At 37.0% G+C, this 27,545-nt stretch overlaps 1 protein-coding gene across 4 annotated transcripts in view; it reads left to right on the top strand.

Annotated features, from left to right (window-relative positions):
- MYBPC2 (myosin binding protein C2) overlaps positions 1-27,545 on the top strand; it is a 199,812-nt gene that overhangs the window by 134,025 nt on the left and 38,242 nt on the right. For all 4 annotated transcript variants that reach the window (XM_053690757.1, XM_053690755.1, XM_053690758.1 and 1 more), the window contains 2 exons: positions 7,272-7,360; positions 12,466-12,661. In XM_053690757.1, coding sequence (XP_053546732.1) covers positions 7,272-7,360; positions 12,466-12,661 — 285 coding nt within the window. The remainder of the gene's footprint in view (positions 1-7,271; positions 7,361-12,465; positions 12,662-27,545) is intronic.

Below are 27,545 nucleotides of genomic sequence, written 5' to 3'. Positions count from 1 at the left end.
AAACCCTGTGCATTGCCTAAACTAGCTAAGAGGTGTTTAGTGTTCTCTTAATGTTAGGCGTTATCTTATAACCGGGGGTATCACTTGACACTTAGCAGTATTCTACACCTTCACCTGGAACTGAATGGGTTACTTGGCAAGATCTCGGGAAACAGCATTTAGACAGGCAGCAAGTAAAGTCTAATCACTGTTCTGCTTATTATAAGGCTTTTATAGACAATGGTTACAGTATATGGGGTTAAACAAATTACGTATCATAGTCAGACCATGTTACACATAATAATTTAGAACAAAGAAGCATAGTAAAAATAATAGGAAGAAGGAGGAATAAGGAGTTTACTGTGAAACTAACAGTTTTAGATAACCATGTATCTGGCAGCATCGTCAAGGACATAGCAAGGCCATTCTTGAGACACAATTGTTGCATATGAAACTAAAATCTAATGTCAGCATATGTTCTCACAGCATAATAACCACATTATAATGAAATATAATGCAGAAACAAAATGGAGTCAGTATGGTTAAATATATATTCTTACATTCCACCCTTTTATTCTAACAGAATAACATAATATGAAAATTAAACAACTATATAAAAGGCACAGAAAAATAGTATATCTACTAATAACAATGTACGCCTAATACTACGGTATAACATAAATCTATGTGAGAATACTGTAGAGAAATTCATTCACATTTACTGCTATAATAGTTACTTAATAATAAACATGCTGGAAGTATGATAGTTTGTTCATGGGGTAGACAAGGGGAACAGGTGGATCCTCATAGCAACAAACACTCGAGTCAGAAGGAGGCTAAGAAGGAAACTAAACAGCACAAGGTAAGCACACACCCTGATTCAATCACAATTATGCCCAACAAAACCTTTTTTCACTTTTTTTGTAAGCATCACAATTTCCTTTAATAGCTTAACTTATTCTATGTCATTTAAAACCAGGAAAACATTGTGGATATATAATACAAGATAAATATATTTATTATACTTTTACAGAGAATAACTCACAGCTTCTCTATACAATTTAAGTGATACCTTATACATGAATACTAAGCAAGTAAAAACTGACTTCAGCAAGAGGATGTATGGCTATGCTAAGTAACTTGTGCTAATGCATGCCCTGCAACAAAAATGAAAAGTAAAACAGTCAATAAAAACATTTTCTTTAAAATTTATTTCTTCACACTTTCTCTTTGAACTAATAAAAAATAACCTAGTGTTGTTTTATTCTGCAAAGCTACTATATGTAATGTTCACAATTCTCCAAATATGATCTTAGTAGAATCAGCTGTCTCATCTGATATAAGCACTACTAATTTACTAATTATTTTATGCAACCTAAATTCTCTTGCACTCCTATATGAGGAAAGCATACAATCATAACATTATTAAAACTATACAATCTTTTTAAAGGTAAACACATCTTTATGGTAAGATAATTCCTTTCACTGACAAACACCAGGAATTACAAAACTCAAAAAGCAGATACCATACCAATTATTAAAGGAAAAAAACCTATGCTTTCATAACACATATCCAATAAGAGCCATTGCAAGTAGAAAAATATACCATCAATATCATTATAATTATACTACTCCCAAAACTCACATTTCTCTGTATAGTTGATATAAATTTCTAGCTGAGATGTGTCCTAACTCTCTTATTTCGAGTAGTTTGATTATACACTAAGGAATGATTGCAATACAAAATTCCTACAAAACTTCCTATTCTCATACCTTTCTCCATTGTAAGACACATATATCCCTTCTTCGCTTAAATATTAAGAGGCGGATTAGAAACATGGGGGAACCTTCTGTGTTCTACAATGGTGACGTGTCTAGAATATTCTGAGATATTGCAGCATTTTCTTTAAAGTATAAAGGTGCAAACATATTCTCTATACTCAGTGGGCCATAAAATAGGTTACAATACTGCAAGGTTTAGAGTTACACTTATCTGGAGGATTACTTTGTTTAAGTACATAAACTACAATGTATACTAATACAAATATGGCATACTTTTCTGCAGACAAAGCTATATGACTTCTTGTATCTAATATGATCAAAAAATAACACAATTACAAGTGAATACAAAACAAGCAATATAAGTAAACAAGTTAAAACAATACTCCGCTAATTTAGCTGTGGATGACTCTGTAACAGCGTAACAGGTCCTCAACTCCAACAGTCAAGGCACAGTCCAGAGAAGGATAGTCTTTATGTTCTGAAGACACACATCATAGGAAACAGTCATAGATTATCCAGAGTCCAGTTCTGAGGCTGGTACTAGCTTGCAATGCAAAGAATGGATCCAAAAGATAGTTCAGCAACTTTTACTGCAGTACAGTGTTTTTTTTTAATCTTTTTTTTCTTTCCTTCACCTTGGGACCAGGCATCTTTTTATTTAAAAGGTTTACTTGCATTCAATCTTCAATCTTTTTTTATAGGTACAGATTTACCTAAATATTAAAAACTCAAAAACTCAAAAATAATTTAGTTAGTGTTTTGTTTCAGGATACAGCTCCATGATCTCATCCTGTAAATACATAAATATATACATAAATATTTTAGGTTCATTTTCTTACTTAAAAACAATCACCCAAATCACATAAATAAAGATACTCATCAATACTCCCCACTTTGTTCATGTGAAACACCCTGTGAGGCCTATTTATCAACGTGTCTACTTACCTGCCTTCGCCGGCCCAATACGCCCGCCTAAGCTCGCCTACTATCGTCGCCGCGGACCTGAATAATCTCGCTAAAGTTATCAATAAAGCTGTCAAAAAGCCGCGCACCAAGTACGGGGCGATGAGCAGCGGACTGTGATAGTTATCACTCATCCGATCTCGCTGCTCTTCGGCTTTTTTACAGCTTCATTGCTAGCCTGTCATTAAGCACCCACACTAAACTACACTGTTCTACCCCCTATACCGGCACCCCCGGAGCCCCCTGCAACTAAATAAAGTTATTAACCCCTAAACCACTGCTCCTAGACCCCGCCGCAACTATAATAAATGTATTAACCCCTAAACCGCCACTCCCGGAGCCCACCGCCACCTACATTATACCTAGTAACCCCTATCCTGCCCCCCCTATACCGCCGCCACCTATAATAAATTTATTAACCCCTATCCTGCCGATCCCGGACCCCGTCGCAACTAAATAAATTGTTTAACCCCTAAATCGCCGCTCCCGGACCCCACCGCCACCTATATTAAACTTATTAACCCCTAATCTGCCCCCCCTACACCGTCACCACCTATAATAGATTTATTAACCCCTATCCTGCCAATCCCGGACCCCGCCGCAACTAAATAAATTGTTTAACCCTTAAACCGCCGCTCCCGGACCCCGCCGCCACCTAAATTAAACTTATTAACCCCTAATCTGCCCCCCCTACACCGTCGCAACCTATAATACATTTATTAACCCCTATCCTGCCCCTCCTACACCGCCGCCACTATAATAAAATTATTAACCCCTAAACCTAACACCCCCCTAACTTAAATATTAATTAAATACATCTAAATATTATAACTCTTATTAACTAAATTAATCCTATTTAAAACCAAATACTTACCTTTAAAATAAACCCTAATATAGCTACAATATAAATAATAATTATATTGTAGCTATCTTAGGATTTATTTTTATTTTACAGGCAAATATTATAGGAAAACAAGCACATAGACTTACACTCACTGAAACACAGCACTGAAAAAAACACATTCTAGCAAAACACTGCAAATAATTCAAATTCTATAAAAACCATTAGCTATGGTTTTGTAAATTTTACCCTGCACAATACAAAAATCATGCTAATAATGCAATCACTTTAGAAGATCAATAAACTCTAGTTGCACATTTACAAATAAAATCCCTAACCATGAATAGATAAAGAAAACACACAAACACCTAAGTACTATATTCTGGGAAAGGTCAGAAAATAATGGCATTGCCACTGCTCTATGGTTTCTGCTTGCATGCACAGTGTAACCCCACTGTTAAAGAATCATGTTTGTCACAAATAATTTGGGGAAAAGCTTCAGAACCCAGTCTATTGGTGGCAGTACATGCTATGCTATACTTTAACATCATCAGGATTCTAATAAATACACAATTATTTGATTTAATTTGTTTTATATATAATTTGATATTAAACATTTTTGCAGCTCTCTTACTAAATATAATAAAATACATTTTCTGAAAAGAATAATAATTTATACTAGTAGATTAAAAGGACAGTTTATAAAAAAAATGATCCATCTTACCTGATGGAGTGTATTTAATTGTTTACAAGTAGCTCCTTCACCCCTATTTTGTAATTTGAAATAGCTGTTTCAGCCTGTGGTATACCCTCTTATAGTAAAATGTTGTATAATGGAATCTCATCTATTGAATAGCATAAGGAAACACAGCCAGAAGAAGAAATTACACTCTCAATGGGGTATAGGATAGTTAAGTAATACAATTATAATTTTCCATTGTTCTGTCTAAGTATTGAGCTTTGGTTTTCCAGACAAAGCTAAGATAAGGAACACAATGAGATGTTCTATTACTTGAAACTCAGCCCGTTGTAATAGGCTGTGAATTAAAAGCACAAAACCAGCTAATTCATATATACCAATAAACCTGAAAATGCAATTTATACAATGCAACTGGTATATCAAGTCAATGAAAATACATTTAATATAAAAACAATTTTCCAGTGTACTGTCCCTTTAAGGGCTGTCCATTTATAATATGCATATGACATACATAACTTAGCCATCATTAGGAAACTTGTATTATTTACCATTAAAATTCTACTTCTTTACTGTATCATAACCTGCATATATTTAAATGAGAGCTATCACAGCATAAATAATATTAACAGTAATATGTTACCAGTTTATATTAAAACTCTACTGAATTACTCTACTTGCAAAAGAAACAGACCCAAATACTTTAGAGACATTTAATAACATACAGCGTATAGTCTTTTCTTTTCTTTTTTTTTTACAAACTCCTTGCATAAATTTTGGACATACTTAAATCAACCTATTAATCACTTGCCAGAAAAATCTCTTTTTTTTACCAGAACGTGACCGAAAGTCAAATACATTATCGCACTTACAAATTCCTTAGTTAGTTCACTTGCAAAAACAATATATTTATATGCCTTAGACACATCAAAACTCTCATAAATCCTATTACTGGCATATAAAATTAAGCATTGTACACATTTTTATTATTACATGACTTTACAGCAATAACACTTCAAGCAAATCATTACAGCATCAGATTTCTTACCTAAGAAACACTAATACTCACACAGTTAAATTAATTACCAGTCAGAAAACACAGATAAAAAAAGCACCAAGGCCAGCTTTTGCAGCGATACACAAACAAGCTTACATCAACTTGCATACTGTAAATTCACTCCCAACATTCATTCTGAAGCAATTTTAACATACATCAAACGTATACTGAATGACACAAGAAACACATTTTATTAACATTATATCTCCTTAAGGAAAACATATATTTCAAACATATCAGGGACATTAAAAACAAGTCAAGATGAACTCTCCACCAAATTTAAAATGTATCTAAAATTGTGACGTAAACAAATTTTTTTAGACAGGATAATAAATCCTCAGATTTTTAGTGGGGAGTAAACCTTTTACACATAACACAAAACACAGTGAAACATCAGACAAACAAACACTTCTTACAGATAAAATACACAGAATCTCTGTTTTGTTACTGCAAAGACCATATAACAAAAAGAAAGGGTTTTCACATACCAAGCTAATTTTCAAGATACATCCTGTCATGTCACATTACAACATTATGTACAGGGAGCCAGGAACATTTCTCCATGAGCACAGTATGCAACAAACAGCAACAACACTAATCACTAAGCCCTTTGAACAGACCCCACATTCACAACACAATAATATTAGCAATGAAATAAGCAACAAGCATCAAGTGACCATTCAGCTACAGTGATATTTAAACTAAACCATACTATATGCTTATAGAAGGGACTTTAACCCTATAAAACCCTTAAAACGAAATATGAACTTCCATTAACCCAAGACTTTAACTTGCAAACAAATAAGGTGAGACTTTAACTCACACTATCATTTTCGCTATAACTTGCGCTAGGACTCAAACCTACTCAAACCTACTCAAACCGGACAGACTTTGGGTTCAAATTCACAAAGGGAAAAGCAGAACAAAAACACTTATCCACTTACCCCTGTGTGAATCCCACTTCTGACACCAGAATTGTTATGCGTTATCTTATAACCGGGGTATCACTTGACACTTAGCAGAATTCTACACCTTCACCTGGAACTGAATGGGTTACTTGGTGAGAACTCTGGAAACAACATTTAGACAGGCAGCAAGTTAAGGCTAATCACTGTTCTGTTTATTATAAGGCATAACATACTTTTATAGACAATGGTTACAGTAGATGGGGTTTAACAAATGACGTATCATAGTCAGACCATGTTACACATGATAATTTAGAACAAAGAAGCTTAGTAAAAATAATAGGAATACGGAGGAATAAGGAGTTTACTGTGAAACTAACAGTTTTAGATAACCGTGTATCTGGGAGCATCGCCAAGGACATAGCAAGGCCATTCTTGAGACACAATTGTTGCATATGAAACTAAAATCAAATGTCAGCATATATTCTCACAGCATAATAAAAAGAATATAATGGAATATAATGCTGAAACAAAATGGAGTCAGTATGGTTAAATATATATTCTTACACTTAGGGGCATATGTATCAAGTTCCGAATGGAGCTTGATGCCCTGTGTTTCTGGCGAGCCTGCAGACTCGCCAGAAACAGCAGTTATGCAGTAGCGGTCACAAAGACTGCTGCTCCATAACCTGTCCGCCTGCTCTGAGCAGGCGGACAGACATCGCCGCAATTCAAGCCGATCGAGTACGATCGGGTTGATTGACACCCCCCTGTTGGCGGCCGATTGGCCACGAGTCTGCAGAGAGCAGCGTTGCACCAGTAGCTCTTGTGAGCTTCTGGTGCAATGCTGAATATGGCGAGCGTATTGCTCGCCGTATTCAGCGATGTCTGTCAGACCTGATCCACACTGTCGGATCAGGTCCGACAGACATTGATAACTAGAGGCCTTAATGTCTAACTGTGTAAATAAAACAACAATAGTCATACACATATGGATCAGGTATATTGTCTCAACATTCATGTTATTGTCTCCCGTTTTCTTTACAGAGCAGCCCAAGATTCGCTTACCTCGGCAGCTACGGCAAACCTTCATTAAAAAAGTAGGGGAGCAGGTGAACCTAGTTATCCCCTTCCAGGTAAAAATTCTATTAGATCTATATTTATCATATTGTTTTGTATTTATCTGAATGAAAAAGAAATACTGACAATGCTGATAATATGTTTACCTTGTGGGGAAAAATACGATTCAAGCTATTAATTATAATGTAAATATTACACTATTAAAGGGACATAAAACCAAAAAATGTATTTCATAATTCAGACAGTGTGAGAGATTTTAATCAACTTTCCAATTTACTTCTATTATCTTATTTGCTTTGTTCTCTTGGTATCCTTAGTTTAAAAGCATACCTAAGTAGGCTCAGAGCAGAAATGCATTGCTGGGAGCTAGCTGCTGATTGGTAGCTGCACATAATTGCCTCTTGTCATTGGTTCACCAGATGTATTCAGCTAGATTCAAGTAGTGCATAGATGCGCCTTCATCAAAGGATGCCAAGAGAACAAAGCAAATCTGATAACAGAAGTAAATTGTTGTAAGTTGTTTAAAATCACATGCTCTATCTGAGTTGTAAATGAAACATTTTGGATTTCATGTCCAACTGCAATAGGAACCGCTGTGAGGTTGAACATTAGAACTATTTAACAGTAATAAATAGGAATGGGTCAATGTCTGAGTTTTGATGTGTGATTAGCAGAAACAATATTACTATTTATAGTTTTCTGTCATTCAAATATTTTTATAGAACGAACGTTTACAGTTCAATGTAACAGTCGAACATTCAACTTTATCAACTTTATCTTTGGAAAATTACAATTAAAACTGACTCCCATAGACTCAAAGGAACATTCCAGTCAAATTTGGACTCCACATAGATGCATTTCAGTTTTGATTTGAAGCATTTTTGTAATATACGCGTATTATCAAAAATGCTTTTAATAATAGCTATGGCTGTTTCAAATACATATTTAGGTATGCATCGTGCACAAGCATTTTAAACACAGCACTTACTCAGAGATCCTAAGGTGCTTGTCTCATCTAGTAATGACTCAATTTGTTAATTGCTGAAATGAATCAAGCCCCAATGGTGCTCTGAGCAGCTGCAGTATTTAAAATGCTGGTGCACTGAGAATATTTAGCTATGCTTCACATGCACGTGCAGAGAAAAATGCGAAACACTAAAACAGTGATAACTTTTACTAGAAGCATTTTTGCCCATATATGAATATTGCAAATATGTTTCTATTCAAAGATCATAAAGATCTTTTTCGTAAATCATCTATGTGCATTTCAATTTTGACCGGAGTGTCCCTTTAATGAAATTTATAAGGATTAAGAATTAAAATGTAGCATTTAATAATCAATTGTAAAATATAATAAAGGGAAACATTTGTTTTAAAAAAAAATTGTTAAAGGGAAAGTAAAGTAAAAATTAAACTTAAATGGACTTTATAGAGTGAATAATTTTAACCCCTTAATGACCGGACCATTTTTCAATTTTCTTACCCTTAATGACAATGGTTATTTTTACATTTCTGCAGTGTTTGTGTTTAGCTGTAATTTTCCTCTTACTCATTTACTGTACCCACACATATTATATACCGTTTTTCTCGCCATTAAATGGACTTTCTAAAGATACCATTATTTTCATCATATCTTATAATTTACTATAAAAAAATACAAAATATGAGGACAAAATGGAAAAAAACACACTTTTTCTAACTTTGACCCCCAAAATCTGTTACACATCTACAACCACCAAAAAACACCCATTGTAAATAGTTTCTAAATTTTGTCCTGAGTTTAGAAATACCCAATGTTTACATGTTCTTTTTTTTTTGTGCAAGTTATAGGGCAAAAAATACAAGTAGCACTTTGCTTTAAAAATTAGCGCTAGTTACATTGGAACATTGATATCTTTCAGGAATCCCTGAATATCCCTTGACAAGTATATATTTTTATTTAGAAGACATTCCAAAGTATTGATCTAGGCCCATTTTGGTATATTGCATGCCACCATTTCACCGCCAAATGCGATCAAATAAAAAAAAACTGTTAAATTTTTCACAATTTTAGGTTTCTCACTGAAATTATTTACAAACAGCTTGTGCAATTATGGCAGAAATAGTTGTAAATGCTTCTCTGGGATCCCCTTTGTTCAGAAATAGCAGACATATATGGCTTTGGCGTTGCTTTTTGGTAATAATAAGGCCGTTAAATGCTGCTGCGCACCACACTTGTAATATGCCCAGCAGTTAAGGGGTTAATTAGGTAGCTTGTAGGGTTAATTTTTATCTTTAGTGTAGAGATCAGCCTCCCACCTGACACATCCCACCCCCTGATCCCCCCCTGACCTCCCTCAAACAGCACTCTTCCCTCCCCCCACCTCACAATTGTCACCGCCATCTTAAGTACTGGCAGAAAGTCTGCCAGTACTGAAATAAAAATCATTTATTATTTTTTGTTATTTTTTTTTCATACTGTCTGCAGTCTGCATCCCCCCTTACCCCACAACCTCCCTGATCCCCCCATACATCTCTCTAACCCTCCCCCTCTACCTATTTGCCGCCATCTTGGGTACTGGCAGCTGTCTGCCAGTACCCAATTTGCCCCCCAAAATAGTTTTTTTTTAACTTTTTTAGATTAAAAATTAGTTTTCTGTAGTGTAGCTGGCCCCCCTTAATAATCTACATCCCTCCCCCTCCCAGATCCCTTACTAAACAAAGAAGATCCCCATGCATCTTTATTGATTGGATTTTTTTTTCTTTCGGGCATATTTTGCGTGCGCGCACCCGTTCCCCAGCCCCCCCCCCCCCCCCGGCCGCAACCGGCGATATTGGCATAACCGGTCCTGTGAGTTACAGAGATATGGAGCATATGCTTAACGCTCCTCAAAGAAGCTGCTCCCACCCACCAACAAATGTCTGATCGCCATAGTCCGATGCAGAGAGGGCCACAGAGTGGCCCTTTCTGCATCGGTGGGCAAAATAAGGGATTGCAGTGATGCCTCAATATTGAGGCATCAATATTCGCTTCCAGCACTGCTAACAACAGAGGACGTACCAGGTACGTCAATTGTCATTAAGGGAATGTTTTTCTATGACGTACCTGGTAAGTCCTATGTCATTAAGGGGTTAAACAACTTTCCAATTCACTTCTATTAATTTTGCGTAGTTTCCTTGGTATCCTTTATTAAAGAGTAATCCTAGGTGAGTGACTCTAGGCACAGTGTCTGCAACGTTGTTTACAGCAATATTATATATAGACTGCTAAATACACGTGCACGCTCCTAAAATCCTATCAGCCTACCTAGCTTTACTCTTTAACAAAGGATGTCAAGAAAACAAAACAAATTTGATAGATAGAAGTAAATTGAAAAGTTGTTTAAAATCACATGCTCTATCTGGACCATGAACGTTTAATTTTGACTTTACTGTCCCTTTAAATGTTCTGCAAAGTTTCCTTAGCTGCACAAACGCAGCCAATATTTAATATTTTTAAAACATATCCCAAAACATTTGTTTATCCATAAAAGTAAATATTATTAAAATTATGGGGAGATAAAAAACTGAAATTAAAATCCTCCATGTCTCAAAATTAAATCAATGCAAATATTTACATTGATTTAAAAATAAATATAAATGTATAACTAGCAATAGGTATCTACTTGCTATGATGTCATAGAAGGAGTAGTGTATTCAAGCTGTGACAGTATAGGAACGATATAAAACAGTATTGCTTATAGGGAAATAATAGTTTAATAAAAGTTGTAATATGTTGTTATATATTAGATCATTTTATTATTGCAAAAAATGTTTCTCTTAACGCCGTTATGGCATTCTATTCTGTCCTAACCACGCCGGGCTTTAGGAGGGAATAGAATGTCCTAGCCGTTTGGCTGTCCTAAAGCCAAGGGCGCTTCCAGGATGCGATCTGTGTCTGGAGGGTGTGCCTAGTGTCATAGGGACGCCCCCCTGACCCGATCCCATCATTAAAATCTTATGATCTCATTCACGATCGTGGGATTTCAATTTGTTTACATATGAACTTTGTTCCGATGTAGACAAATTAACCCGGTCATCAAAGGGTTAAAGGATAGGAAACCCCAAAATTATCTTTTGTGAATCAGACAGAGGATACCATTAAAAAAAGTTTACAAATTACTTCTATTATCAAATTGGAATTGTTCCCATGATATTCTGTGTTGAAGAGATACCTAGGTAGGCATCTAGAGCAATATATGGCAGGAAATAGTGCTGGTATCTAGAGCTCTTGAAATAAAATGTATCACAATGGTAGAAAAACACAAATACAAATAGTGTGAAATAAAATGTTTTAATATAAAAATATTGCAAATGGATGACATTATAGTAAAACTGTTGCCATAAATGCCATATAGTGCTCAAGTAAACGTCTCTGCTTTTGAACAAAAGATACCAAGAGAACAAATAAAAATTGATAATAGAAGTAAATTAGAAAGTTGTTTAAAATTGCATGTTCTGTCTGAATCATGAAAAAAATGGGGTTTATATCACTTTAAGTATGTGAAGAAAAGGGAGAGTAAGGAATTTTCACATAGGAAATCGACAAATTACACAGCAGTTACTGAAAAAAGATTTTATTTTACCATTTGATACAGTTTGATACAACAAAGTTCTTCATACAAATCATCTTCATTAACACAGTCTAATACATTCAACTATTTTCTGCAAATCAATTAATTCTATTTCTCATTTAAGAGGCAGCAGAAGTGAAGACATTAAACTGTTAGATACATCAAAATTATTAACTAAATAAGAGCACAAGCGTACAATAATAAATGTCTGAAACAAAGATTTTACAAGTTGGGAAAAGGGAGAAAAATGTTCTAAAACAAATAAACAAGGGATTCTGGAATACAGTTTGTGCAAATAAGAGAGATGCCTGGAAATAAGGGAGGGTTTGGCAACCCTAGATTAAACACATGGTTAAAGTTTACTCAGGATACATTATGCATTCAGTTAGGAGCAGCACATTTTCTTCTTTTTCCAAACCCCACAAAGTCTTTTAGCTATTTAAAGGGCAGCAAAACTGTATGGAATAATACAATAAATACACATATTGGAAATGCATTTGTTTGTAATAAGCATTCTTCTGAATCTGTCAAAAATGAGTTCTATTAATAGTTATTACTGAAATTTAAAGGGAAAACCAAGACCAAAGGTCACATGGACAAAGGAGGGAAAGCCACTTGACCCCAAGCAAGTTAGTATCAGAACTTCAGAGGTGGACACAATCCTCTTCATAAGGTCTGCAGAGAGAGGCCACTCAGGAAAGTACGAGCTCTCTGTTGAGATTGAAAATATGAAGGATGTAGCAACAATAAACATTCGCATTGTAGGTAAGTTTAAGGTATAAGAATTTAAAGGGACATGAAGAACCTTGTAATTACAATATTGTTTGCAGTATTGCAATAAAGTAGCATACTATGTGAGTTGTAAAATATTCAGAATGCAGTTACACCTTGTTTGCTACAATTGTCTTTCAGTGTCCAAACTCCACCCACCTTATTTGGAGGAGTCAATCAGGACTTGCTACTGGAGTAGACAATGCTAGCCCATGTCATTATGTTTGCAAAATATCCATTATTTTGCAGTTCCTTACCTGACCATCTCTGACACGGTTAGATTTGTGAAGCCTGTTGTGTACACTTCTAGTTTTCAGAACAGGAAAACTCTTAACTTATAGGGGCCGATTTTTTCAAGCCCCGTATTGGCCCCAATGCAGCTGTTTCCGCACGAGCCTTCAAGCTCACTGGAAACAGGAGTTTTGAAGCAGCGGTCTTAAGACCACTGCTCCTTAACTCGTCCGCCACCTCTGAGGCAGTGGACAACAATCCGCCCGATCGTATACGATCGGGTTGATTGACACCCCCTGCTAGTGGCCGATTGGCTGCGAATGTGCAGGGGGCAGCATTGAACTAGTGAAATGCTTGAGCAATGATAAATGCCGACAGTGTATGCTGTCGGCATTTATTGATGTGCGGCAGACATGATCCGCTACATTGGTTCTTGTCAGTCCGCAGTATAATAAATCGACTCAATAGACTTAAATTACAGGGAAATGAAGCAAATAAATAATAAATGTATATTACAATGGGGTTATTTTACTAGACATAAGCATATCAAATTAAAATCTCAAATCATGTACTGTCCCTTTAATTCATTTTCTCTTTATTTTCGATCATGTAAAAAATAATCCTTGTATGTATTGTTAGCTCATTGGCATTGTACATTTTCATTCTTACAACTATTACACCCAAACCATGTTTATGTTATTACTGATTAGTGCATGACTGATGAGATAATAAAATGCTTATAACAGACAATAACCATAAGCTACAAATCATAAGATACAAACATTATTTTTATGGGGTTTTTTTTGTTAGTTATTTCAAATTTGTGTTGGCCTCAAAACAAAGGTTTGTGAATGAGAACATGGCCTTTAAATTTTATGGGATTAAAAGAATTTTAAACCCCAAATTGTTGTTTTATGATTCAGACAGAGAATACAATTTCAAACAATTTTACAATTTACTTGTATTATCAAATGTTTATATATGCAGTCACCAATTAGCAGCTAGCTCATTGCTGTTGCTGAGCTTACCTAGGTATACACTTCAAAAAAGGATACCAAAAGAACAAAGTAAATTAAATAATAGAAGTGAATTTTAAAATGTGTTTAAAATTGCAAGTGATTGGGGGAGTCTGGCCATTGAAAAACAATTGCAGCAAACAAGGTGTAAACTAATCAGAATGCTTTCACACTCAACCTGTATGTTCATTTATTTCAACACTACAGAAAAGTCTTGTAGTCAGTTGATTTATGTCATTTTAAGCAGAAAGTGCATCTGCTGCAAACACAAATATGATACCTACTGCACATTTTTCCCATGTAACTTGCAATGCTGTTTTTTTTTATTTGTAAGTAACAATCTTTTTTTTCATTCACTTTTATATCAATTTAAAGGGACCGTACACTGTAAAATAGTTTTTATATTAATGTATTTCCAATGACTTGTTATACCAGCTGCAGAGTATAAAATGTATGAGAAATTGCATTTTCTGGTTTATTTGTGTATATGAAGTAGCTGGTTTTGTGCTTTTAAACCACAGCCTATTACAATGGGTTAAATTTAAGGTAATATCATATTTATTATGTTATCACTTTGTATACACACACTTGCTCCCTTATCTTATATTTGTCTGGGAAACCAAAGCTCAATACTTAGAGAGAACAATGGAAAATGAGAGTGTAATCTCTTCTGCTGGCTGTGTTTACTTAGACTATTCAATAGAATATACTCCAGTATAGAAACTTTCAGTATAGGTTGGGATACCACAGGGTACATCAGCTATTTCAAATGCCAAAATAGGGGTAAAGGAGCTACTTGTAAAAAATGAATACACTCCAGCAGGTAAAAAGAATCATTGGGAACAATTTTAAGGGGAGATTTTGTTTGGGGTGAACTGTCCCTTTAAGTTTATCTAACAAGGCAGTTTGTTTATTTTTCTATATTATAACACTTTTCTCTTTTTTTATGTTAACATGTTATGTAGAATATAGATCATTGCCGTGTGTAGAAAACCTGTAGTCAGGTGATCCCAAAGCAGAGTTTACTTGATTGCTGAAAATTCCATAAAAATGTCCCACACATATTTTACTTATATTTTTTTTAATTGGAAAACAAAGAAAATACAGCAAAGATCAGCAAAACATAGAAAAGGAAACCAGAAGCCCCCCCCGCAAAAAAAAAAAAAATCAACGAAACCAATATGTAACATTTAATTTCCTAGTATCAGAATATCTATAGGCTAACATAAGTATTCATCTCTAATGAAATTAAGATAAACGTCTTGGTCAATAAAAAGAAAAAAGGAAAACAGCCTAGGGATAGAAAACAGGAAGGTAGAGGAGAGGAAGAGAGAAATAAAGGAAAAAAACATAAAAAAGTATTCTCATCCTGAGAATGAATAAAGTAATCATTATTCTGAGGATTTAAACTAAATTTTAAACTTCACAAAAAAGTATTCTCATACTGAAAGTAAGTAATGTGATCATCATACTGAGAAAAAAGTGTATAGTGACAAAAAATCATTACAAAATAGTGTTCTCATACTAAAAGTGAGGGACGTGGTCATTATACTGTGTAAAAAAGTGTATAGTGACAAACAATCATTACAAAATAGTTTTCTCATACTAAAAGTGAGGGACATGGTCATTATACTGTGTAAAAAAGTGTATAGTGACAAAAAATCATTACAAAATAGTGTTCTCATACTAAAAGTGAGGGACGTGGTCATTATACTGTGTAAAAAAGTGTATAGTGACAAACAATCATTACAAAATAGTTTTCTCATACTAAAAGTGAGGGACGTGGTCATTATACTGTGTAAAAAAGTGTATAGTGACAAAAAATCATTACAAAATAGTGTTCTCATACTAAAAGTGAGGGACGTGGTCATTATACTGTGTAAGAAAGTGTATAGCAAAAAAAGAATTTCAAGAAAAAAAAACGTTCTCATACTGGAAGTGAGTAATGTAATTATTATACGGAGTAAAAGAAATGACTTCCTGACAATGAATTCAAATAGTGTAATCTGTTTAGTAACTTTATTTTATTTGATGTATAAATTGGAGAAACATCCTGGGCTTACCAGGATTGCATATTTTGTAAACTGTTTTCAGCTTACCCTGGTAAAATTCATTAGAGAAACACTGCTGAGGAAATTAAATTTGCATAGTGATACAACAGCTGTTTGGTCTCATTTTACACAAGGGCTGAACAGCCATTATGTGACTTTATTCTGGATATATATTAAAGGGACAGTATACTGTAAAATCGTTTTTTTCCCTTAATGTCTTTTCAATGACTTGTTATACCAGCTGCAGAGCATAATGTATGAGAAATTGCATTTTCAGGTTTATTTGTGAGATAGCTGGCTTTGTGCTTTTAAACCACAACCTATAAAAAGAGGTTGAGCTTGCAGATAATAGAAGATCTCCTTATGATATCACTTTTGTGTACACACACTTGCTTCATTATCTTATATGTATCTGTAAACCAAAGCCTAATACTTAGAGAGAACAATGGAAAATTAACATTTTATTATTTAACTATCTTGCACTCCACTGGGAGTGTATTTTTTTCTGCTGGCTGTGTTTACATAGTCTTATCAATAGCCTAGAACCCATTTTAGAAATTTTGAGTATAGGTTTGGAAACCATGGGCTAAATCAGCTATTTCAAATGCTGAAATAGGGGTAAAAGAGCTACTTGTAAATAATTTAATACACTCCAGCAGGTAAATGGATCATTGGGAACAATTTAAAGGGGAGACATTTTTTGGGTAAACTGTCCCTTTAAAATAACAGTAAACTGGATGAGTGTCAGAACTACACCCATCTACTTTCTTGATTTGTAACCCTAAAAATGTTGTATGACCAAAAATAGAAACCAGAACAAAATACAAGTGAAACTGTTAGGTGCAATTGTGTTACATCCATTTAAATTAGTTAATCCTTTTTGCAAAGTAAAATGTATGTTTCCATAATAGAATATTAAAGGATTAGAGAAGACCTCCAGTGTCAATGTAGTATTAAGTAGTAAACCTATAGATTCACTGTTGTCTTCTTGCTGCATTAGCATCAGCCAGAGGTCAGATGGAAAGAAAGAACTACAAATATCATATTTCCTTATTTCATCTATATTTAACTTGGATGGACGATTTCCAGCCTTGGAAGACTAACTCTACCCTTGTGGAGTGTTTCAGAATGTGAGAGAAGGTTTATTTTAATCCCTTGTAATTCAGTGTTTAATGTGAGAATTTACCAGTCCCGAATTGGTCATGAAAGTGCTCTCCAGCTCTTCTGGGAAGTTGGCAGATCTCCGAATGCTGTTGCTGCCCTTTATGATGATCTGGTTTCATAGGCTGTAGCACTGCTGCCAAGGATTTTACAATTTCATGATACATACATTTACCAGGACCATATGATGTGTATTTTTACTGCTGATAGTAATCTGCTTTAACTTGAGATATTCCAGACTAAACACTAATCTGCATTGCAATTATATATACAGTATATATATATATATATATATATATATATATATATATATACATACATATATTTTATTATTATATTATTATACTTTATTTATGAAGTGCCAACATATTTCACAGTGCTGTCCATGGGTACAATTAATTTAAATAAAACAATGATATAAAACTTGTAAGAAACAGGACAAAATGTACAAACACATACACGAGGAATTGAGAGAATCTAGAATTTAAAAAGATGTTAATGCAGAGTTAGAGGAGCAGGTCATTGTTGGATCTTAGTGGGTGGGCTGGAGTATACTTGTTTATTAGAGAGCATAGGTAGTGGGGAGCAGTGTTGGTGAGAGCTTTGTATGTAAGGGTGAGAATTTTGAATTTAATTCTGCTGTGAATGGGGAGTCAATGAAAAGACTCGCAGAGAGGTGCAGCAGATACAGAGCTACGGGAATGGTGGATTAGCCTGGCAGAGGCATTTAGGATGGATTGAAGGAGGGAGAGGCGGGAAAGAGGAAGGCTGGTAAGTAGGTTATTGCAGTAGTCAAGTCGGGAAATAACAAGGGAGTGAATTATTTGCTTTGTGGTGTTTGTGCTCAGAAAAGGGGCGAATCTTGGAAATGTTGTATGGGTGGTTGCGGCAGGATGAAGAAAGCGATTGGATATGGGGGACGAAGCATAGATTTGAGTCAAGAGTAACTCCGAGGCAGCGGACTTGGGGCAATGCCATCGACAGGGATAGAGAAGTCAGTAGTCAGCGTAGAGCTTGAGGGGGGATTAGAAGGAGCTCAGTCTTGGACATGTTAATCTTTAGGTGTTGAGAGACCATCCAGAAAGAAATATCAGATAAGCAGTTGCTGACATGAGAAAGGACAGAGGGAGAGAGATTTGGGGTGGAGGGGTAGATCTGGGTGTCATCAGCATAGAGGTGATATTTGAAGCCATAACTGTTGATAAGTTTACCCAGTGAAGAAGTTTAAATTCTCCACCAAAGGGATGGAGAACAGGGCAGGGAAGCATCGGTCTGATGACTGCTGCTTGATAAATCCTTATTGCAGGTAATCTTGTTTGAACCTGCAGTCGAAGTTTAGAGAAGGGCTTGAAAAATCGAGCCCTATAACTTACTAATAAGCTGCAGTATGTAGTTATCCAAAGCTTAATTTCTCTTGTAAAGGTGTATCCAGTCCACGGGTTCATCCATTACTTGTGGGATATTCTCCTTCCCAACAGGAAGCTGCAAGAGGACACCCACAGCAGAGCTGTCTATATAGCTCCTCCCCTAACTGCCACCCAAGTATCAAGAGAGATGTGGTGACTTAGTGTAGTTTTTATTTCAATCAAAAGTTTGTTATTTTGAAACGGTACCGGCGTTGTACTGTTTTTACTCTCAGGCAGAAATTGGAAGAAGACTTCTGCCTGGAGGTTTGATGATCTTAGCGGTTTGTAACTAAGGTCCATTGCTGTTCTCACACATAACTGAAGAGTATGGAAAGAAAACTTCAGTTGGGGGGACGGTCTGTAGATTGCCTGCTTTGAGGTATGTTCAGTATATTTTTTTCTAGAGAGATGATAAGGTCTAGAAAATGCTGACAGTGCCTGGTATATTTAAGGTAAGCCTGATACAGTGATTTAACAACAACTGGGATCATGTTTGCAAAAAGGGATAATATTCATGTTAAAACCTATATTACTTAGTGTAAAAACGTTTGCATGATTTATAAATAAAAACGTTTTTTCTCTGAGGGTGATAAATCTTTATTTGGGGCCTAATTCCACATGGATTGTTAGATTACTCCTAGGAGTACTTTTTTAAGGCCCTCTGACTTTGAGTGCATGGTGGGAGGGGCCTATTTTCGTTTTCAGTCTGAGACATCCAGCTTCCCTGAAGGAGTCCTCTGGCTTATAGGACCTCTATAGAGGGTTTTGTTCCTGCAAAAATCGTTTTTAAGGGCAGGTAGGAGCCACAGCAGGGCATGGCAGTGTGTTTGACTGTTTGTTAACAGGTTTTAAGTTTTTCTAATTCGTTTTTGGGCCTGAGGGGTTAATCATCCATTTGCAAGTGGGTGCAATGCTGCTTTAGTCCCTTATACACACAGTAAAAATTTCGTAGAGTTTACTACTTTTTTCACTGTTTTACAGTTTATGTGGTAGTTTTTTTCTCTTAAAGGCACAGTACCGTTTTTTATTATTGCTTTTTTCACATTTATTAAAGTGTTTTCCAAGCTTGCTGGTCTCATTACTAGTCTGTTAAACATGTCTGACATAGAGGAAACTCCTTGTTCATTATGTTTAGAAGCCATTGTGGAACCCCCTCTTAGAATGTGTACCAAATGCACTGACCATTCTATAAGTTATAAAGACCATATTATGGCTTTTAAAGATTTATCACCTGAGGTTTCTGAGACTGACAAAGGGAGGTTATGCCATCTAGCTCTCCCCACGTGTCAGAACCTATAACTCCCGCTCAAGGGATGCCAAGTACATCTAGCGCGTCCATGGCGTTTACTTTACAAGACATGGCGGCAGTTATGAATCATACCCTCACTGAGGTATTGTCCAAACTGCCAGGGTTACAAGGAAAGCGAGACAGCTCTGGGGCTAGAACAAATACAGATCTCTCTGACGCTTTAGTAGCTATGTCTGATATACCCTCACAATGTGCAGAAGTTGAAGCAGGAGAGCTTCTATCTGTGGGTGACTTCTCTGATTCAGGGAAGGCGTTACTTCAGTCTGACTCTGAAATTACAGCATTTAAATTTAAGCTTGAACATCTCCGTGTTTTGCTCACAGAGGTTTTAGCGACTCTGGATGACTGTGACACCATTGTAGTCCCAGAGAAATTGTGTAAAATGGACAAATACTTTGCAGTGCCTGTTTACACTGATGTTTTTCCAATCCCTAAGAGGTTTTCAGAAATTATTACTAAGGAATGGGATAGACCAGGTGTGCCGTTCTCTCCCCCTCCTGCTTTTAAGAAAATGTTTCCTATAGATGCCGCTACACGGGACTTGTGGCAGACGGTCCCTAAGGTGGAGGGATCAGTCTCTACCCTAGCTAAGCGTACAACTATTCCTGTCAAGGACAGTTGTGCTTTCCTAGATCCTATGGATAAGAAATTAGAGGGTTTCCTTAAGAAAATCTTTATACAACAAGGTTTTATTCTCCAGCCTCTTGCATGCATTGCCCCAGTCACTGCTGCAGCGGCTTTCTGGTTCGAGTCTCTGGAGGAGGCTTTACAGGTAGAGACCCCGTTGGATGATATCCTTGACAGGCTTAAAGCTCTTAAGTTAGCCAATTCATTTATTTCTGACGCCGTTTTTCATTTAACCAAGCTAACGGCTAAAAATTCAGGTTTGCCATTCAGACACGTAGGGTGCTATGGCTTAAATCCTGGTCAGCTGATGTCACTTCAAAGTCTAAACTTCTCAATATCCCCTTCAAAGGGCAGACCCTATTTGGGCCTGGACTGAAGGAGATCATTTCTGATATTACTGGAGGAAAAGGCCACGCCCTTCCCCAGGATAGGTCCAACAAGTTAAGGACCAAACAGACTAATTTTCGTTCCTTTCGAAACTTCAAGAGTGGCGCAGCTTCATCTTCCTCTTCTACAAAACAAGAGGGAAATTTTGCCCAGTACAAGCTAGTCTGGAGACCTAACCAGGCTTGGAACAAGGGGAAACAGGCCAAAAAGCCTGCTGCTGCCTCTAAGACAGCATGAAGGAGTAGCCCCCGATCCGGGACTGGATCTAGTGGGGGGCAGACTTTCTCTCTTCACCCAGGCTTGGGCAAGAGACGTCCAGGATCCCTGGGCTCTGGAGATTGTTTCCCAGGGATATCTTCTGGATTTCAAAGCTTCATCTCCAAAGGGGAGATTTCATCTCTCACAATTATCTGCAAACCAGATAAAGAGAGAGGCATTCTTACATTGCGTTCAAGACCTACTAGTTATGGGAGTGATCCACCCAGTTCCAAAGGATGAACAGGGGCAGGGCTTCTATTCAAATCTGTTTATAGTTCCCAAGAAAGAGGGAACTTTCAGACCAATCTTGGATCTCAAGATCCTAAACAAATTTCTCAGGATCCCATCCTTCAAGATGGAGACTATTCGAACCATCCTACCTATGATCCAGGAGGGTCAATATATAACTACTGTGAATTTAAAGGATGCTTATCTACATATTCAGATACACAGGGATCATCATCAGTTTCTCAGGTTCGCCTTTCTAGACAGCCATTACCAGTTTGTGGCTCTTCCCTTTGGGTTAGCCACGGCACCAAGAATCTTTACGAAGGTTCTAGGGTCCCTTCTGGTGGTTCTAAGACCGCGGGGTATAGCAGTAGCCCCTTACCTAGACGACATCCTGATACAGGCGTTAACTTTTCAAATCGCCAGGTCCCATACGGACATTGTTCTGGCATTCCTAAGGTCTCACGGGTGGAAGGTGAACGAAGGAAAGAGTTCTCTCTCACCTCTCACAAGAGTTTCCTTCCTAGGAACTCTGATAGATTCAGTAGAAATGAAGATTTATGTGACAGAGGTCAGGTTGTCAAAACTTCTAACTTCCTGCCGTGCTCTTTATTCCATTTCTCGTCCGTCAGTGGCTCAGTGTATGGAGGTAATCGGATTAATGGTAGCGGCAATGGGCATAGTTCCATTTGCCCGCCTACATCTCAGACCACTGCAACTTTGCATGCTCAATCAGTGGAATGGGGATTACACAGATTTGTCCCCTCTACTAAATCTGGATCAAGAGACCAGGGATTCTCTTCTCTGGTGGCTATCTCAGGTCCATCTGTCCAAGGGAATGAGTTTCCGCAGGCCAGAATGGACTATAGTAACGACAGATGCCAGCCTTCTAGGCTGGGGTGCAGTCTGGAACTCCCTGAAGGCTCAGGGTTCGTGGACTCAGGAGGAGGCCCTCCTTCCGATAAACATTTTGGAACTAAGAGTGATATTCAATGCTCTTCAGGCTTGGCCTCAGCTAGCTGCGGTCAGGTTCATCAGATTTCAGTCGGACAACATCATGACTGTAGCCTATATCAACCATCAGGGGGGAACAAGGAGCCCCCTGGAAATGTTGGAGGTTTCAAAGATAATTCTATGGGCAGAGGTTCACTCTTGCCATCTCTCAGCTATCCATATCCCAGGAGTAGAGAACTGAGAGGTGGATTTTCTAAGTCGGCAGACTTTTCATCCGGGGGAGTGGGAGCTTCATCCGGAGGTATTTGCCCAGTTGATCCAACTTTGGGGCAAACCAGAACTGGATCTCATGGCGTCTCGTCAGAATGCCAAGCTTGCTTGTTACGGGTCCAGGTCCAGGGTTCCCAAGGCAGCGCTGATAGATGCTCTAGCAGCGCCCTGGTCCTTCAGCCTGGCTTATGTGTTTCCACCGTTTCCTCTGCTCCCTCATCTGATTGCCAAGATCAAGCAGGAGAGAGCTTCGGTGATCTTGATAGCCCCTGCGTGGCCACGCAGGACTTGGTATGCAGATCTGGTAGACATGTCATCCTTTCCACCATGGACTCTGCCGCTAAGGCAGGACCTTCTACTTCAAGGTCCCTTCAAACATCCAAATCTAATTTCTCTACGTCTGACTGCTTGGAGATTGAACGCTTGATTCTATCAAAGCGTGGTTTATCCGAATCGGTCATTGATACCTTAATTCAGGCTCGAAAGCCTGTCACCAGGAAAATCTATCATAAGATATGGTGTAAATATCTTCATTGGTGTGAATCCAAGGGTTACTCATGGAGTAAGGTCAGGATTCCTAGGATATTATCTTTTCTCCAAGAAGGATTGGAGAAGGGTTTGTCAGCTAGTTCCTTAAAGGGACAGATTTCTGCTCTGTCTATTCTTTTGCACAAACGTCTGGCTGAGGTTTTGTCAGGCTTTAGTTAGAATCAAGCCTGTGTTTAAACCTGTTGCTCCGCCATGGAGTTTAAATTTAGTTCTTAAAGTTCTTTAAGGGGTTCCGTTTGAACCTTTGCATTCCATGGATATTAAGCTTTTATCTTGGAAAGTTCTGTTTTTAGTAGCTATCTCCTCGGCTCGAAGAGTTTCGGAGTTATATGCTTTACAATGTGATTCCTCTTATCTGATTTTCCATGCAGATAAGGTAGTGTTACGTACCAAACTTGGGTTTTTTCCTAAGGTGGTATCTAATAAGAATATCAATCAGGAGATTGTTGTTCCTTCACTATGTCCTAATCCTTCTTCAAAGAAGGAACGTCTATTACATAATCTTGATGTGGTTCGTGCTTTAAAGTTTTATTTACAAGCTATGAAGGATTTTCGTCAAACATCTGCTTTGTTTGTTGTCTACTCTGGACAGAGGACAGGCCAAAAGGCTTCGGCAACTTCTCTTTCTTTTTGGCTAAGAAGTATAATACGCTTAGCTTATGAGACTGCTGGCCAGCAGCCTCCTGAAAGAATTACAGCTCATTCTACTAGAGCAGTAGCTTCCACATGGGCTTTTAAACATGGGGCCTCTGTTGAACAGATTTGTAAGGCGGCGACTTGGTCTTCGCTTCACACCTTTTCTAAATTCTATAAATTTGATACTTTTGCTTCTTCGGAGGCTATTTTTGGGAGAAAGGTCTTACAGGCAGTGGTGCCTTCCTTTTAAGTTCCTGCCTTGTCCCTCCCTTCATCCGTGTCCTAAAGCTTTGGTATTGGTATCCCACAAGTAATGGATGAACCCGTGGACTGGATACACCTTTACAAGAGAAAACAAAATTTATGCTTACCTGATAAATTTATTTCTCTTGTGGTGTATCCAGTCCACGGCCCGCCCTGTCATTTTAAGGCAGGTGTTTTTTTGTTTTTTTTTTAAACTACTTTCACCACTGCACCCTATAGTTTCTCCTTTTTTTCTTGCTTGTCTTCGGTCGAATGACTGGGGGTGGCAGTTAGGGGAGGAGCTATATAAACAGCTCTGCTGTGGGTGTCCTCTTGCAGCTTCCTGTTGGGAAGGAGAATATCCCACAAGTAATGGATGAACTCGTGGACTGGATACATCACAAGAGAAATAAATTTATCAGGTAAGCATAAATTTTGTTTTTTAAATGTACTGTTTACATACAAGGCCAGTTTTACAAGTCAAATTTTACATACAGTATTTATAACAAATGTATAATATTTTCAGCTTATAGATTTTTTCTAGTAAATTATGGGGTTGATCACAATCCTTTAGAGAAACGTATCAAATGATAAAACTAAAAAAATCCTCAGACTTTAATGGTAGTTTTCTATTAAATAAATCAGATAAGTTTTTCTAAAGGATTGTGATTCATCTCTATGTCAAATAGCATCTGTATTTCATATGCCAGAGAATGTCTGAGCATGAGTGCCCTCTGCTGACTAGTGTAAGTAAAGGGTTGTAATTTTAGACACTAGCTGGTGTTCTGTTGGAGGGAAAGAGGTTGAAATACTTTACTTGCCAGGTGCTGGCCTGGGGGGAGTAATTGTGTTGGATGCTACATTTTTCTGGGAAGTAGAATAGGGGAAGAGAGGGATAGATAGCTGATTAAAGGGATAGGAAGCTCAAAATTCAACTTGCATGATAAACATAACGCACGTCATTTTAAGAAACCTTTAAATTCACTTCTATTTTAAAATGTGCTTTGTTCTGTAGGTATCCCTTGTAGAAAATGAATATGCACATATCCTCACTAGTGGGAGCTAGCTGCTGATTGATGCCTGCACACACTTGTCTCTTGTGATTGGCTAACTAGATATGTTCAGCTAGCTGCCACTATTGCATTGTTGTTCCTCCAGCAAATTATAACAAGAGAATGAAGCAAATTTGATAATAGAAGTAAATTGGAAAGCTGTTTAAAAGTGTATGTTCTATCCAAATCATACATTTTTGGGGTTTCCTGTCCCTTTAAACAGAGTGATGGTGTGACAGAATGTGGTTTGAGCACAGGAGGAGAGTCATGGGAGAGTGATATCAGATAAGCAGGGGGTGCCACAAAAGAATAAGGTCCAAGAGAGAAGTGTCCAGCAGAAAGCAGCCCTAAATTATCTTAAAGTGAATGTCAATTTTCCTGTTAACAAATCCTCCAAATGCTTTCTTTTATACATATTAGTTAAACTACCACTTTATTTTTTTTGAAAAATAAACGATTAATTATATATTTTTCTTTCAAATTTGATTCAGTTACGTACCAAACTCCTCCCAGTCATTACTTCCTTCTTCTCCCTGGTGTGACGTTTAGAGCGGTCCCACCCGCTCTGTACGTATACTTTAAGCACGCTCCCGTGTACACCTTCAATTGCGCATGCGTTAGTTATCAATGCACATCACCGCCAATAGACATAAAAATGTTAAAATGCAATACATTTTAGGGGCCACTAAAGTGAGCATAGCAAGAGGCTGTTAGAAGCCATATCCTCTCACAACTGCCACTGTGAATTTATTACTCATTTTATAATGAGCGCTTCTCCGATCTAGGTATAAGTATGATTTCTAGGAAGTGCGCATGCGCGAAGTGTGAACGCGCGTCTAAACATAGATGAAGATTGCGGTAATTTAGGTTTTAACGCATGCGTATTAAGATTCTGTGACGTTTTGAAAACAGGATTGAAACCCCCGTGGTTGAATCTATGAGTGGTTACAAGAGTGCATCTAAACCTGTCACTCAAATAGCGAAGATGGCGGGTGGAGGAATCTTAGTGCGATATCACTAATAAAAAGCTAATTTTTTGGGTAAATATAACAGTCATTGAAAAATGATGAATTAAACTTCAACTTATTTTTTATGCACATTAGTGTGGCGTTCTCGGGGGGTGGTGACTTTACATTCACTTTAACCTTCAGTTCTCCAACCTAAATAAGTTATGCCTATGAACCAGGGAGGAGTTTGTAGCACTTACAGTAGTAACACTACAAGAATAAAGCAGGTACTTATGGTGATGTAGAACATTATTGCAAATTACTATCCAAAACAATAATACAACTGGGTAAAACTTTGTTTATTTGAACAGTGTTACATCCATAGGTACAATATTTTCCGTATAGGTACGTTTAAATTAGTTGTATTCATAAAATTTGCTTAAAGGGACAGTCAAGTCCAAAAAAAAACTTTCATAATTTAAATAGGGAATGTAATTTTTTTTTTTTAATAAATTTTATTTATAGACAAAAAAAAACAGAGATGTTACATAATACATTTGTTGTTTTGAGCAAAAAATTACAAAAAAATAAAGAAATACTAATACATATTATGGCTTGGTAGCCTTGCATAGTCTATACAATAATATGCTAATTCTACTTAGCATATCTAATCAAAATTGTGCTTTAGCATTATTCAATAATATAAACAATATCTACTTCATTTGTCTCTGAAAATGTCTTAGAGTTTTTCACTTTCTTCCCCCCCCCCCCCCTGTTGAAGATATATTTGCGCCCCGCAGGGCTAGTTATCTTTCCATGTTACCCATAACAACTATTGACAAGTATTTACAATTTACCTACTAAAGTCAATCTGTTCCCACAACCAGTATGGGAGAGAAAAAAAAAAAAAAAAAAAACCCAATTTAACTGTTTTCCCTTCCTCCCCGCAATCTCCACCTCTACCATGCCCCCAGGAGAACTATCTCGGAATATTTAAAAGGGAAAATTAAATAGTCAATTTCAGTTTCCTGGAGTGATTTTATAAATGCTGCCCATTTACTGAAGAACTTCCTTATGTCTGATTCCTTATCAATATCTGTATTCTTTTGCTCTAACATACATTGTTTTTTTAAATAATTCCTAATTTCGGGAATTGTTGGAAGTGTTCTTGTTTTCCACTTTTTACAAATCAGATACCTAGTAGTTAGGATGGACAGAGTTATTATTTTATCATAGTCATGATGGGAATTTCCCATTTTTAGGCATAATATGATTTGATATAGTGATAGGGGAGGTATATTAATTTTTAATGTAGTCCTTAGCCAATATTCTAGTCTATTCCAAAATCTTCTAATCTTTGGACATGACCAAAACATATGAACCAGGTCTGCCGCCTGAAGAGAACATTTAGGGCATTTGTTGAACTGCTGGTTGTGTATTCTGAAGCCTTTCTTTGGAGTAAAGTATGTCCTATGAAGGAGCCTAGTATGGGCCTCCCGCCAGGTAGCAGATATCGTGGAGGCAGCTACTTTACTTATTGATAGTTGAATGAT

This window comes from Bombina bombina, chromosome 8 (genome assembly GCF_027579735.1).
Source record: "Bombina bombina isolate aBomBom1 chromosome 8, aBomBom1.pri, whole genome shotgun sequence".
NCBI classification, from domain to species: domain Eukaryota; kingdom Metazoa; phylum Chordata; class Amphibia; order Anura; family Bombinatoridae; genus Bombina; species Bombina bombina.
This window is presented reverse-complemented; position numbering and strand designations above follow the sequence as displayed.